At 31.9% G+C, this 16,886-nt stretch overlaps 1 protein-coding gene across 1 annotated transcript in view; it reads right to left on the bottom strand.

Moving 5' to 3' along the window:
* The window catches only part of LOC128183252 (uncharacterized), a 181,761-nt gene that overhangs the window by 142,429 nt on the left and 22,446 nt on the right, over nucleotides 1–16,886 (bottom strand). Inside the window, exons 7-24 of the mRNA XM_052852197.1 lie at nucleotides 15,994–16,076; nucleotides 15,758–15,816; nucleotides 15,507–15,628; nucleotides 15,326–15,416; nucleotides 14,831–14,942; nucleotides 14,487–14,661; nucleotides 11,481–11,670; nucleotides 10,176–10,384; nucleotides 9,900–10,018; nucleotides 9,017–9,243; nucleotides 8,670–8,815; nucleotides 7,599–7,775; nucleotides 6,510–6,668; nucleotides 5,510–5,652; nucleotides 3,134–3,204; nucleotides 953–1,119; nucleotides 693–859; nucleotides 319–502 (exon numbers count right to left, since the gene is read on the bottom strand). Of these exons, the coding sequence (XP_052708157.1) occupies nucleotides 319–502; nucleotides 693–859; nucleotides 953–1,119; nucleotides 3,134–3,204; nucleotides 5,510–5,652; nucleotides 6,510–6,668; nucleotides 7,599–7,775; nucleotides 8,670–8,815; nucleotides 9,017–9,243; nucleotides 9,900–10,018; nucleotides 10,176–10,384; nucleotides 11,481–11,670; nucleotides 14,487–14,661; nucleotides 14,831–14,942; nucleotides 15,326–15,416; nucleotides 15,507–15,628; nucleotides 15,758–15,816; nucleotides 15,994–16,076 (2,601 nt within the window). The remainder of the gene's footprint in view (nucleotides 1–318; nucleotides 503–692; nucleotides 860–952; nucleotides 1,120–3,133; nucleotides 3,205–5,509; nucleotides 5,653–6,509; nucleotides 6,669–7,598; nucleotides 7,776–8,669; nucleotides 8,816–9,016; nucleotides 9,244–9,899; nucleotides 10,019–10,175; nucleotides 10,385–11,480; nucleotides 11,671–14,486; nucleotides 14,662–14,830; nucleotides 14,943–15,325; nucleotides 15,417–15,506; nucleotides 15,629–15,757; nucleotides 15,817–15,993; nucleotides 16,077–16,886) is intronic.

Here is a 16,886-nt window from a genome sequence, read left to right as displayed (position 1 = left end):
AACAAGCTTTTTGAAGCTTACATTTAGTTCTTATTATCTATAACATATAGTACGTTAAATACTAATCGTTCATCTCGTGAGCACACAATTGTGACAGAGGATGAAATGTAATTAAAACATAATACCGATTTATCTTATTGTTTTCAATATTAGAGAAACTTTTATGATAAACAATGTCTTGCATAATGAATGCAAAATGGGCTTGGTCAATCCTAACAGTATTTGCTTACATGCTGGATATTGTTTCCTTACAAAATTTGCCCTAATAAGTTGGTTAATACAACTTATTCACATTTTTTTGAAGGGAAGGGAATGTACCTGGTCTCCTTTTTCTACCAACAAATCAATTCCTGTATGTTTGTATTCACTGCGATCCCCTCCAAGGGATGCTGGATAAAATCCGCTGTCACATCCACCTCCTTTCAATCGAAAATTTCGAGGAAAGTCTTTGTGAGCTTTTGGTCCAAATATAGCATCAATTATTCCTCTTGCTGTATCATATCTTTAAGGTATCAAATGACATGTTCAGTCAAATACAATTCGGTTTTACGGCTTTATTGTTACTGCGCGGTTATTTTGTTATCGTTTACTTAATGGACTTGACAATATTGTTACATAGGTTTAGAAGAAAATTGCTGCGTATTCATTTAATGGCAAATACATATATTATTTTTAAAGAAAATGTTTATTACCCCTCTTTTAATGTAGTATAGGCATCTTTAATCTTATTTATCAGTCCAAAAAAGATGGAATATTGCTTCACAAAGTTATCTGCTAGTCCTAAAATATTATTGAAGGGATCCATCAAGAGTGCCTGGACAGTTTCCAGTGATTGTACTGCCTCTTGTCGAAGATCATTCTGTACATAAAAGTGGTTGCTTGTGTATTATTTAAACGCAACACGAAGTATGAGTGTTTTCAAAGAAATATAATCTGAGTAAAGGCATCTTACCAGCGTCATTTTGCCCTTTGTAAATTTTTTTACTATGTCCTCTGATGCTTCTATTTTTTCATGCGTCCATTTATTTCCAACATTTTTTAAGCTTGCAAAAGCTTCTTCAGCCAAAGGCTGGTATTCAACCAACAGCCGTTCAACATCAAACCAATAGGGTTTTTCATCTGAAAATTACAAATGTGACGATTATCATGACTTTCTGATCTTTAGCTCAGCATATTAGCAGATTTAGTATTGTAACAATATTAAACTGGTTTCATCTAATCTTCATTTGTTACATGTGAATTAAAATAAAAAGAGATTACACAATGGTATCCACTTCTTAGATTGTAATTAAAGCTATAGAAATTGCAGTTTTGATGTTATTAAAAAACTAAAACCCTCAAATGCGAAGGGACAGTGAAAATAACATTCTTTATAAACAAAGCATTATGGTTCATTTCAAGCTATATGAAATGCAATTTTCTTATCGGTAATTTTTATTCAAAATTCGTAATCTTCGCTAGCCAAGGGTTTTCGGTCCACTTTGCTACCCATAAACCCTTGACGGATTTCATTACGAAAACTCGGTGATGTGGTGGCGCCATCTAGCGAGAAACTTGAGTTGCTTCCCTTGTATTTTTACATTTTAATCGAATAAAACAACGGGTGATATACACATCATGACATTAATACAACTTGAAAACATGTTGAATACCGAATATCGGAACATTATTAACGATGTTATTAATACGAATTAAGTTATAACCTAGGGAAAGGACGGTACATGTATATTTCAGGCACGTAGCATCAGGGGGGCCAGGGGCGCAGCAACAAATTTTTTAAAACTTACATATAAAAAAATGAATTTTAATGGAGTTGCCCCCCCCCCCACTTTTGTGGAAGGAAGTAAAAAATTGATATGAAAATAAGGAAATGAGGAGTGAAATTGAAGTTACCTCTCTTCCCCCTTCCTTTTTTGGAGGGAAAAAAAATTTTGGTACGGAAGATTTTTTTTTTTGAAAGCATAGTTTAGTACCCCCCCCCCCCCCCACGAATTAGGATTTTGGAGATTTTTTGAAAACTTTAATTTTCCTTTTTTTTTTTTTGCTTGTCAAGAATTTTTGGATGGGTCTGCCCCCCCCCCACTTTCAAAAACGATGCTACGTGCCTGTGTTTATTCACAGTGTTTTGTAATGCCCTGTACCGGGAGTGAAAAAGTCGCCGATTTATATGAAAGCTTTCATGTCATAAACCAGGTATCGTTGTCTTGATATTGCGGACCAATGAAATTAAATAAAACACAGCTCATTGAACCCTAAAAAGCAATAATCATAAGCAGGAACGTATATACTAACGGGATATGCAACTTCTACATTCGTCATGTTTACATCCCATGCTATCACGCGAGCCTTGACAAGTTTGTAGAACTATGTTCAATCCCAGTAAAAAATATAAATTTTTAAAGCGATCTGGTTAGACCTTCGTTGGAGAGGCACTGTACTCGAGAACCTGTGTCCCAACTTCTTAAAAACACCGAATGTTTTACCAAAGATCACACATGTGTTTTCTTTTAAAGTTTATATTTACAAGCACTGCGATTGGATCAGCTACTCGCAGCTGCAGCCAATCATAAAACGGAGCTTGTCACCGAGTTTTCGTAATGAAATCCGCCAAGGGTTTATGGGGAGCAAAGTGGACCGAAAACCCTTGGCTAGCGAAGATGAGCAGGATGTAGCACATAACGTTTATTACTGTGTGAAACTACAACGAATACCACACGCGTTTATTGTTTTACAGTTTAAATATTTTATACTCAAAACTCAGATATGTTAATAATTCAACGTGTTTTGCCGTTCTTATACGTAACTATAAGCATTAAACAATCATTTAAAAGTTCCATCAGAATATACAATTTTTTGGTAAGCGATAATATTTTCTAAGACCAAGTTCATATGGAACTGTATAATATATTATATTTTTTCTTTAAGAATTACACTGTTTGCGGGTTTATCAAGTTTATGCCTCAAATGTTGCCTAATTGATAAAAAAATGCAAAGGATTTAAATGTTGAGTATAACTGACATTTGTGACGAAAAGTAAAATGAATTTTCAATTGAAAAAAGATATAGGCGTACGAGAGTTGTTGAATTTATTAACCAATAAATCTTCTTTTTCTAAAAATTCTTTAAAAATTACCTCGTAAGAAAAAGCACGCTTCTTGTATTTTCTGTTTTTGTTCAATCACGATAACTATGGATGTGTAAATGCTGTAAAGATATAAAAAAATAAATTAGTTATGATTTGATTTGAACATTTTCCATAATTGAATTAAAATGCCCCCCCCCCCCCAAAAAAAAAATTAAAAATAAAAATTACAACTAGTACTAAACTATATGAAACATTATTTTTAGATAAAGAAAATTGTACAAAAGATTGTTTTAGGGTAAAGTTCCTCTTAGTTATTATGTTGTGAAAAAAATAAATTCATAATACTTAAAGGTCACTTGACAATCAGGAAAACGAAGCCATCAATCAAAGGGTAAAGATAATTCATTTACAATTGATGAATTTTATCATTCTTATACAAAATAATTCACTGTGTAAATTAATGATAAATACGTTTTGATTGTGTATATTCCAGGCTTGGGGTAATGCTAAATGTAATGGTAATGCATTGCAATGCATTACATGTTTTTAAAGTAAAGCTAGTAATGTGTAATGCCTCAAATTAAGCATTATAAGTCAAGGTAATATAATGCATTAATTTCCAAAATCCAGTGTAATGCTGGCATTACATGGCATTACTTTGCATTACTATGCTTATGTTTACTTTTAACAAAATGTGATGAATAAATGAATAACTGAAATTGTATTTAATTAAAATTATTCTAAAGAGAGAAGAAATAATTCTTAAAAAAATGCTTTAGTTGTATTATTAAAAAAGATACAAAAAAAAAAAATCATTTTTAAATTGTTAATAATAATATATAACAAAACAATTTTTTCTTACATTTTAAGGGTGTTTTTATTAAGAGTTTGAAATCACTTTGAAAATTTTCTCCAATTAGTTTGCACTTCAATAAAGAATATCAACAACACACTATGCCCCCAGGATAATCTAAGTATCGAAACAATCTATTGTTTTCAGAAGTGCTAAACACCCCAATCTCCTTCCTTTGGCTATGTTCCAATAGAATAGAGGACAGACATGCACCCTTAAAACAATATAAATACACTGGCCATCCATGATGAAATCAAAATCAATTTCAATTTTTTAAGCCATTTGAAAATAATTTTACTCTCTCTCTCTCTCTCTCTCTCTCTCTCTCTGTTGTGTATTAAGTACATGTAGTTTGGACTTAAAGAAACTACAAGATTCATGTATTTTTCCACTCAATATATCCTAAGATAAAGATTGCCAACCAATCTTTCAGTCCAATCTTCGACTGCTTCTATAGAACGTGTATTCAATTTAGCTGGGAAGATTTTCAAACCTGACAGGATGCAGTTAAAAGATAAACCCGCTGAAACTTCGATGATCATATAGTGCAACAACAATCTTTCGTCTTAAAGTGACCTCACGCGCAGTATAAAGTAAGCCAATTAAAATATATTAAGAAATATTACTGGGAAAACCATCTGTTTATAAATTAATACAATTAAACGTCAAAAATTTCAAAGGTATATGTAATCTAAATAAATATCTCTTTTTAGCTTTAAATAACCGCAACGTTATTCCATAGCTTGTGTTCTGTTATGCATGTACTTCTGTGTCTTTATTTTATACCTGACATTGTACCATGTCAAAGTCTATAAATATCAATTTACGTATGTGATATGTTGTTCATAATGCCATATAATGATTATATTTTGAGCAAAAAGAGAATAAATCTTGTAAATTAAGTCATTAAATTTGAACTTGATACTGAACAGGAACCTGAAGATATGTTAAAGAGAGTTCTATATTTGAAACAATAGCAAAAACTTTTTATTTAGCTTTCCTTTTTTTAAACATATTTTGACTTTTCACAAAGTAATGGTAATGGTAATGCATTATTACTCATGCAATGGTAATGTAATGCATTACTTTAAAAAAAAATCAAGTAATGGTAATGATAATTTAATGCACAAATTCATGAAATAATGGAAATGCAATGTATTACTTTACAATGTAATTCGTCCCCAAGCCTGGTATATTTTATAAAGGCCAATTAGCCCTAATATTTTAGGTCTGAACAGTTTAACATTTATAATATCACATTATACATGTAGAAATAAACTTCTGAACTGTTGATCGCCATAATTGTGTTCATAATATCATTATCAATTTCTTATGTAAAACTTTTTCTAAATTATAATCATAAGTACATGCAAACGATCATGATAGTTGTAAGATAAAAATTGACGAACGATGACTGATTATGAATTATAATCATAGATCAATAAAACGACAGACATTTAAAGATATTAAACTTTTTCTAAAATATTCTGTTTCAAATTTAAATTTAGCTAGGTTGCATTTTACCATAACCAAGCATAGAAGAACCTATGAATACAAAATCAGTTTCATACGTGAACACCCCTTTCCCGATATTTCCAAGGGCTTCTTTGGGATTTTTCAAAATCTTTGAAAACCCATTGATAATATCTTTAATACTCTCATATATTGCGTTCACTTGATGAGGTATCACAACATTAATGGACTGCTCAACCGCCTGTAAATAAATTAAAAAAAATAGATAATAACATACAATCATATATACATGATTATAGGTTCATTTCATAAAAAACCACAAAGTGCTCGATCGATTACCGTTTCCTTAAATTTCCGAAGGAACACGTATAAATAACGATTAAACCACACATATTAATAAATAGAATCGGTACGGTTATAAATGTTTTAGCTGCACATCATGATGTTCTTGATGATTATTGCTTTAAACAAAAGAGTTATAGATCGTTAATACTAGCATTGATATATTTAAAATTGAAATGGTCAAACTGTAATCAAGTTTGTCTACGGTCGAGAATGGAAAAAATGGCACTATTTTTTTTAACCTAAACGAAAGAAGGTATATTTATTTGGACAAAAGCAACTCCTTTTATTTCAAGTAAGAAAATTAGTTTTTAAGGTCCTACTATTTCTTTAGTATTTGTCTCCTTAGATTAAAATAAATCCATCTTGTAATGTCTCCCTCTAAAGTTATATTCTACAATATTATGTAAACTTTCGCAAATCCCTTTTCTTAGTGGTTTTGAAAATCTTCCTATCTTTTCTTTAATCAAATTATGATATCTGTTTTGATCCTACATGATTTCATTTTAATTTGATTGTTTGATTTTCATATTCCCCAGACAATGATTTTTGTAATTTGACAGTTTTTCCCAGGATGCAATGCGGAGACAAAAATCTATGCGAATCAACACATTTTATACCCTGCATGCAAAATATTCCGGTAAATGCACTAAACTTCGATAAAAAATAAACCTTTGTTATCAGAAACAATATATAATTAAAGTGTCTTTAAAAAATCTTACTAAAACAAAAAGATTCATACAATTATTCTCTTACATTGACAAACCCCATTACATCCACTTTTATGTCACTAAACAGTTTGGAAACTTTATGGACAAAGTTTATGGTTGCTTTGAACTCAGGAGGCAAATCTTCGGGATCATACTGTCCTATTACAGCCAATGCTTGAGACGCTTTTTCCACCAAGTTTGATACCTGCATAAATACATGTACATTATAGTGTTCATTTGCTAAATTTCAAGTCAAAAGATACATGAATGAAGACACGAAATATCTCATATTTTTTGCTGCTTATTTATACAAAATATGTAACATGCTTACGTTTGCGAACCATTGATATATTTTTGTTTTTTAGAAGGGTTTAATTCACCTACACATATATTATGTTCATCCTTCTAATGTAAACATATTAGTGTCAAATTCGATAGTTTCGAAAAAAGGAGCAAATCTTATAAAGGATAGCACACATGCATTTATTCATAACATGATAAACGACGAAGAATAGGTGATCAAAAAACTTTACCTGATGTCGTACATGTAAAACATGTATGCTTTATAAATAACAAGCATTCTGAGAGTATTGCATAAGCAATACATGTCCCCTACCAGTTTGTGGAAATTGTGAAAACAATGCACTGTTATCCAGAATATCGAACCCGAACATTAAAAAATTGGAATATAAAAAATTAATTTTCTCGAAAATATGTCAATCAGACGCTACAAAACTGTAAACTTGATCTGTAGTTTGACATTTTGAAGCTGTTCAACAAATTTCATATTATTCCTCAAACGCATAAAGAAAAAAAGTGTTGAAAACTGAAGTGTGACAGACAGACGGACGGACAGACGGACGGACGGACGGACGGACAGATGGACTGACGGACGCAGAGGAAAGCTATAGTCACCTCTGGTGAAAACCGGTAGGGGACTATAAAAATCTCAGTTCATTATAGTAAAATCTAATTTAAACACAGGATAAACAATATCCATGTAGTCGGTTGAAACTTACCTGAGAGATAACCAAACGGCGCGGAATTTTATACATCTGTCATTCAGTCACCATTCCCGACTTCAAAGTGACTGAATGACACTTGTTCATTTGACGAAAGTTCTAAATGGACTAACCTTTTGTGGGATTGAAGTAACTGCCATAACTAAATCGTCGACAATCTTTTTCAAACTGATATTTCCACTTATAAGTCTTCTGAAAAGGTCGACACCTGCTATAATACCCTCCACGATTTCTTTCAACTTTTTAGAGAAATTACTGGCCATATCAATAATCTTTTTCATCTCGTTACCCTGAAAAATTATGATGTATACATGTAGAGTAAGATACGCAAATTGTGTTTAAATTCGCCAAAATCATGAATAAGGAGAATATTGTTCTATTTAGTTTATTTTTCATTGTGCGTTTGCACAAACGCATTGAAAATTTTATTGTTCAGAATATCATTATATCCTGATCAAAACATATAAACTTTAATGTACATCATGTATAGTCATACCAGGAATTTGAGTAGAACAAAAATCAAAATACTGTAAACTTTAAAAAAACACATGTTAAAACTATCATGTACAATATGTAAAACAGAATGCTATACAAGGTAAACTATGCATCAAAACACCTAAGTAAATTATTTATAATACAAACTGATGGTAGAATGTGGGGAAATAGGCCTATGGCAAGCACTTTGAACCATGGATATCATAAAATTGACTAGCTCCTAGCTTTATGCAGAACACATAATGCAACAATCCTAAAGAAAAATGTTGTAAAAAATTGGGTGGTGGGTTATTATGCAGCACTCTTAAAGAACATATTATGAAAAAGAAGGCGGGAGGAAAATTCGTCAAGACACAGACTGTACATTTTGTAGACCGACAAAACAAAAATAACGCAATATTTAAGCCTATCAGATTGCTTCAAATTCAGCATTTCAACAGAGGCTTTCCCTATAGGAAAAGCTGCGCATGTTAAATAATGTTTATTATCTACAAATTAAAAGTATATTTGTCCGCATACAGGCATTTATAATTATAAATTGCAGATATAATCAATGAGAAAACATTTATTTAGATTTTAGAAATTGATTTTAAAATGTGGAGAAAAATGTAAAAAAAATATTTTAAATGGTATCCTTTTCTGGAAGAGAGTGGCAGAAAGGTTTAGAAAACGTAACCAACCAACGCTACCTGTAAAATATTGATGTTGTATTCAGTTCCACCTTTGAAGCAAACTCTAGCAACAAAGAAGTCAAAATTAACACCAAGTATCCCAACATGGACTCTAGCATAAGCTTCATCATGTACTCGTACTTTCAGATGACCTTGCGTTGGAGCTAAAATAAAAAAGTGATAAATTTACAAAGAATGTTAACAAGAACATGTGTAGTGTTTATATTCAACAGCCATCATTCATATATATATATATATATATATATATATATATATGTATTTTCTATTTGGAATTTTGTGTGACTAGTTGGTTAGTTAATGTAAGAAGTAATTCTTATCATTTAACCAGTTGGTGTTATATTTACCAATTGCTAAATCTAAAAGGTTCATCATAATAACTCCAAAAGACGCTCCTATGTCTGTTGTTCCAATATGCTTTCTCCAATCAACGCTTGGAGCTTCAAGTCTAAATTTTAGTCCATCCCAAACACTTCTACGAGATCTCTGGTGGCTTGAAGTTAAACCTATTACATCTACACCATTATCGTATGGGTATTCCATCATTGTATAGTTGTCGAACACAGTTGTCTCCCTTTAAAAGTCATTTGGAAATATATGGAAAAAGGTGTATTCATAACTCTAAAACAAGGCCCGAGAAATAATTTGTATTTGTTAAAAAGAGGTTTTGTCTGTTTTTCGGTCAAAGCAGTTTGTAATTCTATTTTATTTGCTAGTCGAAGTCAAAGGTCCTTTTGTATCATATTTCTGCCATCAATGCAGAGTTTCATTTATCTTGCATGCACAGGTGTGTGCATGAATGGTAAATTATTGACGCAATACCGAGCTATGCCACCAAAAGAGCTATATATAAATGTATTAGGTTGTAAATGAGTTCAGTGTTTTTAACATGAAGTTAGAGATCAGTGCATATTCACTTTACGGCATGTATAGCACTGCCTTCACAACATGAATGTATTAATTTGCAGTTTTTAAACCGTTTTACGTTTGATCCTGCACAAGCCCCAGTGCATTGAATCATAGTGCATTGACATCATAAATTCAAGTCGCCCTTTTTAGTTTTAGAAGCGAGGCAGATTTAAAAGAATGTACATTTAACAACATTAACGACTACAGCAGAATGACAATGCGAAACTGCCCGTGTTTGGTGTCAGAAATTACTGTTTCAAGGTTATGATAAATTCACAACTGTAAAAAACAAAAATTAGTGTGATGTAAGCAGTATGTTACCTAACATTCATAGGGGCAATCATCTTCCCTTTGGGGTGTGCCATGTACAGGAGAGAGGCTTCATATCTTACAGACTGGTCCTCATCATACAGAGCTGCATACAGTAAGGTGTTTGCAGCCTGTGTTTGCATTTGATATTAAATAGATAAGTCATATTTACTCATTAATAACTTAAAGTATATAAATTACTAACATTAAGTAATCAACAGTTGTTTATTTATGATCTTTTTCTCGTTAAACAAATTAAAAAAATGTGCATATGTGTAATTTAATTACATGTTCATGGTCAAAATGCCGAAGAGCATGACATCCCGCTCTTTTTATCCATGGCGAGTTTGTGCTGTTGATATGAGAAAGAATGAAGTCATAAGATTCGTCTAGTCTGGCATTCCCCAACGTTTCCAGTAAAATAACTTTATTAAGATCATATTCCTCTTTTTCCCTAGTCGTCATTGCAGCTCTTTTTACTCTATATTCCCATGGGTCTAAAATAAAAAGGATGAAAACATAAAAAGTCGTGTTAGTAAATATTACAAAGTTAAATGATATCACGTACTTTTTTGTAAATATATTCTTTCATATGAGTTAAACATATCATTATTGTCTACATTTCATAAAGATGAACAGGTTAAAAATATCAGGTTAAAAGGTTATACCAATTTACAATGTATTGGTTACAAGGGACAATCGATACATAATAGATTGTTTGCTTCTAGAGAAAAACCATAAGTGATTGGTCAAGATTTAAATTAATTATATTTCAAAGTTAACCCTGAGGACATGAAGTAGTCAGGTTTTTTTCTAAATAAATACAAAGGCCCCATATGCAACATCCTGCTAATATACCCCTTATGATATACGATGTTTACAACAGAAGTTAAATCACTAGAGTCATTGTTAACATAGAGCACTAATCACATAACTCTTAATGACATGTGGTACTTCTCATGAATGAATAAGTACCGAACGACAAGTAGCCTCGGAGACATTGATGCATTATGCATTTTCCCTGTAGTTGTTGCTGAATCTATATATACTTGAAAATTAATTAATGACCTAATTTAAACTGATCGAATAATACCACAAATTCGTCATAAGCCCCCTAAATATGTAAGAACTGAAAAGCCCCATATTTGTTCGAACTCAAAACGAACAGCTCAATACTTCACCCTTTTTTGCTATATTTACACACATGTAAGAAAAAATTGTGAAAGATTATATTTTTTCAGTGTTTTCGTTTCTTCGAAACATACATTTGTCAAAATATTACGAAACCTTACCCCGTCAATGATTTTGCAAGTTTATAAGTTCAACATTATAATTAGTTTAACACCAATGACGCATCTTTTATATTGCAGGTGCAATGCATATACATGTATGATACATACTAAACCCACATATTTCTAGTCTATACAAGGAAATACAAGATAAAAAAAAAATAAACTTCACAAACTAATTTTTATAAAACATTATCATGAGCTCTTACGACTTAATTTTAAGAGATACAAACTCAATATTTCATTAAACGCTAATCAAAATAACTTCAGACATAAAATGAATTAATGTGAATTATTAACTGACCATGTAATCCTAGATTTGCATGTATTTTATTAATAATTTTTCTGGCTTTTTCTGCTTTCCCTTCTTTCATCAGCTTGTGACTGACAGCTCCAAGTGCAAGCATACATCGACTGTGAGTATCTTTGGCGTAAAATGCTGCAGGATATTTTTCTTGGTGAAAAACTGCATCTTCTAATGCTTTCATCATTATCTAAAAATACATAGACATCTTTTAAGATATTAAACATTTGTAAATATATTTCTTACGTTTAGATTGTTAAATAACATACTTTGAGACAAGGTGGAAAAATAAAATCTTTTTCTCTCAAATACAATTTTTTTACTGGTATGATCTCTTTGAAGAAAAATATGTTCGTACATTGTCACCCTTCATATTTCGTATGTACTATTAGACTATTTGATACACACATTGATATATATTTACATCAACACAGTTGTCGCCTGTATTTCTTTAAAACATATTTATTGTAATTCATTAAGAAACTAGCATGATTGAAATTTACACAATCCTTTATCTAGTTCTAAATTTCTTAACATAATCCGCTAACACGGACTTACAGATTATTAGATAATGAAACTTTCATTTTGAGGAAGTCAGTTTATTAATGACGTATGACATCTGGCATATATGTCTTGTTGTCCAAAGTTTCTTTCTGTTAATTAACATTTTTCTTCACATTAGTGAATAATAATATTGAGATGTTTACAGACATTTTTTTTTAGTTTTTTGGTCTTAATAATTTGGTGATGGATGTTGATTCTCGTGCAGAGTTCACTTTCTTCAACAACTTTAAGCAAACTTTAAGACTGCAGAACTACAAGTAGATGCAGCGATAAAAAAGACAAGAGGTCCATGGGCCACATCGCTCACCTGAGCACAATGGACTTGATAAGATTAGCTTCATGGTGTCATATAACAAAATATCTGAACGATGCGTTCAGGATAGGATGTAGATCCTATATAAAAAATTATCTTTATAGTTATAGATTTTATAGTCATATCACATTCAGCATTGCAGTTCTCAAAAAGATACTAAAGAATTGTTTATATACGGGATATAAACCTACACCAAAATCTAAACCCCTTGTAAGGCCCAATAATCGTCCAGAGGCCAATGGTTAAACAATTTTAAAGAATCAGCAATATGTAAAAATGCTTGCATATAAGTAAAAGCATATATGATAACATTTTAGTTTGGCGAATTCTTTTGTACAGCTGGATCCCCAATATGGCCAAACCTTACTCCGAAAGATTTAAATCGAACAAATCTGAAGTTGCTTTCACTAAAGTTACAGCTTTTCCAGGCAAATGTTTTTTTTTGGAAAAAGATTTAGCGATATTTATATATATTCCTATGAAAAAAATTGTCCCCCCCCCCCCCGCTGTGACCCCATCCTACCCTCAGAGATCATGGTTTGAATAAACTTAAATTTTGACTACCTGACAATGCTTCCACACAAGTTTCAGCTTTCCTGGCCAAATAGTTTTTGAGAAGAGGAATTTTAAAGATTTACTTTAAATATTCCTATGTAAAAATTCGCCCCCCCCCCATTGTGGCCCCGCCTCATCTCCGAGGGTCATAATTTTCACAACTTTAATTCTACACTATTCGAGGATGCTTTTACACAAGTTTAACATCTCCTGGCCTAATGGTTTCTGAGAAGTAATGTTTTTAAGATTTACTCTATATATCCATATGTAATAAGTTGACACCTCATTGTGGCCCCACCCTACCCTCAAGGGTCATGATTTTCACAACTTTGAATATACACTATCTAGGGATGCTACCACACAAGTTTCAGCTTTTCTGGCCTTATGTTTCTTGAGAAGTAGACTTTTAAATATTTACTCTATATATTCCTAGGTTAAAATTCAACCCCCATTGTAGCCCCATCCTACCCCCGGGGGTCATGATTTTCACAACTTTGAATTTACACTGCTTAAGGATGCTACCACACATGTTTCGGCTTTCCTGGCCAAATGGTTCTTGAGAAGAAGATTTTTAAAGATTTACTCTATATATTCCTATGTTAAAATTCAACCCCCCCCCCCCATTGTGGCCTCACCCTACCCCGGGAGTCATGATTTTCACAACTTTGAATATACACTACCTGAGGATGCTCCTACACAAGTTTCAGCTTTCCTGGCCTTATAGTTCTTGAGAAGAAGATTTTTGAAAAATTTTCATAATTCGTACTTATCACCCTTGTAAAAGGGTGTGGTCCTTAATTTTCACAACTTTGAATCCCCTTAGACTAAAAATGCTTTGTGCTAAGTTTGGTTGACACTGGCTAAATGGTTCATGAGGAGATATTGAAAATGTGAAAAGTTTGCAGACGGATAGACAGACAGACGGGTAGACGACCGACAGACCAAAATGTGATCAGAATAGCTCACTTGAACTTTCAGCTCAGGTGAGCTAAATAAGTATTTTTCTTTTGACAATGGGTTGTATAGTTCAATCCATTGACTTACATTTCTTTTAAGCATATAGAAAATTGTGTTTTAAAAAGATCAGCCATTTTCGAGTTAGCTTGACGAATTAAAAGACTCTTTTTAGAATACAGTATGTATGTAGAGTTGAAATGATATAGAACCGTGAAAGAAAATACCATATCACGTGTAATTAATATGAACATATCTTTACTTTGTCCGCCCAATTTTTTTCTTTTAATTTTTTTATCAGTAACTTCTTCTGTTATATACTGTATATTGGCTATCGAAACAACAAACTAAAATCGCATGAAACAAAAAGCAAATCTAACTGTCTCGGGGGGAAAACCCGCTGCACCAAATGACTTGAATTCATAACTTTTGTTTTCATTCTTAAAATTCATTGTTAATAGGTACTTTGCCATCGATTTCAATTTGAATAATCACCTGAATCAGATTCGAAAATGTCATATTTTCATAATATCTACCTAATTTTATTTTTGTATAGGGATTAGAGAGAACAAAGTAAAATAAATGTTATTATTTTACTTCTTGTTACTAACAAATCTTACCTCAGATGGGATTTTATCGTTTGTTGCAACATGAGTCAAAATCCTTTTGACAAGATTAGCATCAGGAGAAGAACTTAACATAATCTTTTCAGCTAATATTCTCTCAGACAAATCTGTACTCATTGCTCCAAAGGCATCAACCATATTTTCTTTTGCCTTTTTATACTTGTCGGTCCTGAAATATTTATTAATTTCATGTATAATTATTCATAACACTTTAAATGTAATGCGTAAAACATGCAAATGCTAATATTTTAGTATTTATGTTACAACCTCGGAGGTTATAAAATAGCTTTTTACATATTAAGCTGCAGGCTAAATGAAACTGTACTGTTCAAACTTACGTAGTCTGTAAGATATCGAAGTAGAAATGAGCAAGTCTTTCAACCTCTTTATCTGGCAGTTTCTTCAGTTGATTTACGATGTTTAGAAAACATACTGCAGTGCCAGGAGAACCTATTGTTATAAGCTTTCTCCATTTAAAAAAATATACAAGGGCAGGGGGTGGTAATATTAGCGATCACATCTACGATGGATTCAAATATCGCATAAAAACTGCGTACAAGGTGAATTTTGAACGATCATGTAAATTTCCCTAATTTACAGTGACCTTACAAATAAAATTTAAACATACCGGTACTTTGATAAAATATATTCATGATAACTTACTGAACAATATCAACACTGATAACTGTGGCCCATATATTTGGTTTCATTTTTGCACGAAAACGGCATTTATAAAACGATTTTAGCGGGCAAACACATTTATAAGTTTACATCGACAATAACATTGGGTATGGTATTAAAAGATGTCAAATTCACAAACTATGTTGGTTTACCTTGTTCTGGTTGGTTTTCTATGCAAGTAAGATTAGTTGCAATGTTTTTTCTAATTTCTGTAAAATTGAGGTGTTTAGGAATATGTTTCACCTGTGAAAAAGTAAAAAAAAATTAAATATGTTATTACCAATTTAAGAAAAAAATTGCAATTTTGTTAGATATTTGTACATGTAATCTTACTTTGCCAATTTCAATAGGCGCTTTCATTAAGTGCTCAGTTGGCTTCAACCATTCTTTTTTGTGCTCGTGTCTCGATATAAAGGTCAGTTTACCCCGACTGGTGTATGACATACTTGGATATTCTGTTATTAAACAGAATATTATAGCTATTAGAAAAATCTAAAAGCTATCAATACTTATTTAACAAATGTTGGATCCAAATATACTTTATCGTCTTTAATCTTCTGAATTATGAACATCAAAATACTTACCTGTTGTACTAAATTCATTCACAGCTTTCACTTTTCTCATTCCATGTAGAGGATTGAATCTATTTTAAAATATATTTATCTTTTAGTATTATGAGCTGATCAAATGCGGTCGGGGGTGAACAAATCCAATAAAGCCCGACAGGCTTGATGATAGATAAATCAGATTTGATTCAAATGACTTTAACCAATTATTTAATAATCAGAATCATGTACATGTATGAAATGTCTTTGTTTACCCATGAGGTGTCTTGGGCGATGTGAAATTCTCTTCTATAAGAACACTGTGAATAGTTCTAAGGTAGTCGTGATATACCATTGTCTAAATTGAAAAAAAAATATATATTTCATGCAACAAAAATATGTGTTTGTTACGCAGCATAAGATACAAAAGGTTCATGGGCCACATCGCTCACCTGAGCAACAATAGTCTTGATAAAATTAGCTTTAAGGGGTCATATACAATTACATTGTATCTGGGCAATGTAATAGAATAGATCCTTTTAAAAATTTTCTTCAGATTTTTTTATGTAAAGTATTAATTCCTTTTTTGTAACAGGATGATTTTGTGGCCACATTACATATCAGACATTTGAGTTCTCAATAAGATCTTAAACAACTTATACTCAATTGTGCCACGACCGTTTTCTTTAAATTCATAATTTGCACAAACTTCGGTATACACTGCCAAAGGATTATTCCACACAAGTTACAGCTTTTCTGGCCAATATCTATTTTTTTAAGAAGATTGTTAAAGATTTTTCAGTATATAATCCTTTGTAAAAATTCATTCCCCATTGTGACCCCATCCTACCTTCGGGGATTATGATCTGTGCAGATTTGAATCAACAATACCTGAGGATGCTTCCACACAAGTTACAGCCTTTCTGGTAAATGGTTCTTCAGAATTTTTTTTAAAAAATACCTACATATTTTCAATTTTTTTTTTATCTCCCTTTAAATGAAGATGTTGCCCTTCATTTTTATAAAGATAAATCCCTTTTACCAAATTATGCTTTGAGCAAAGTGTGGTTTAAATGGGTCTAGTGGTTCTTGAGTAAAAGTCGAAAATATAAAAAGATTACAGATCGACGGACATGCAGACAGACAGACAGACAGACATCGGACAAAA

The sequence above is a fragment of the Crassostrea angulata genome, chromosome 5, assembly GCF_025612915.1.
Source record: "Crassostrea angulata isolate pt1a10 chromosome 5, ASM2561291v2, whole genome shotgun sequence".
Classification (NCBI taxonomy): Eukaryota; Metazoa; Mollusca; class Bivalvia; order Ostreida; family Ostreidae; genus Magallana; species Magallana angulata.
This window is presented reverse-complemented; position numbering and strand designations above follow the sequence as displayed.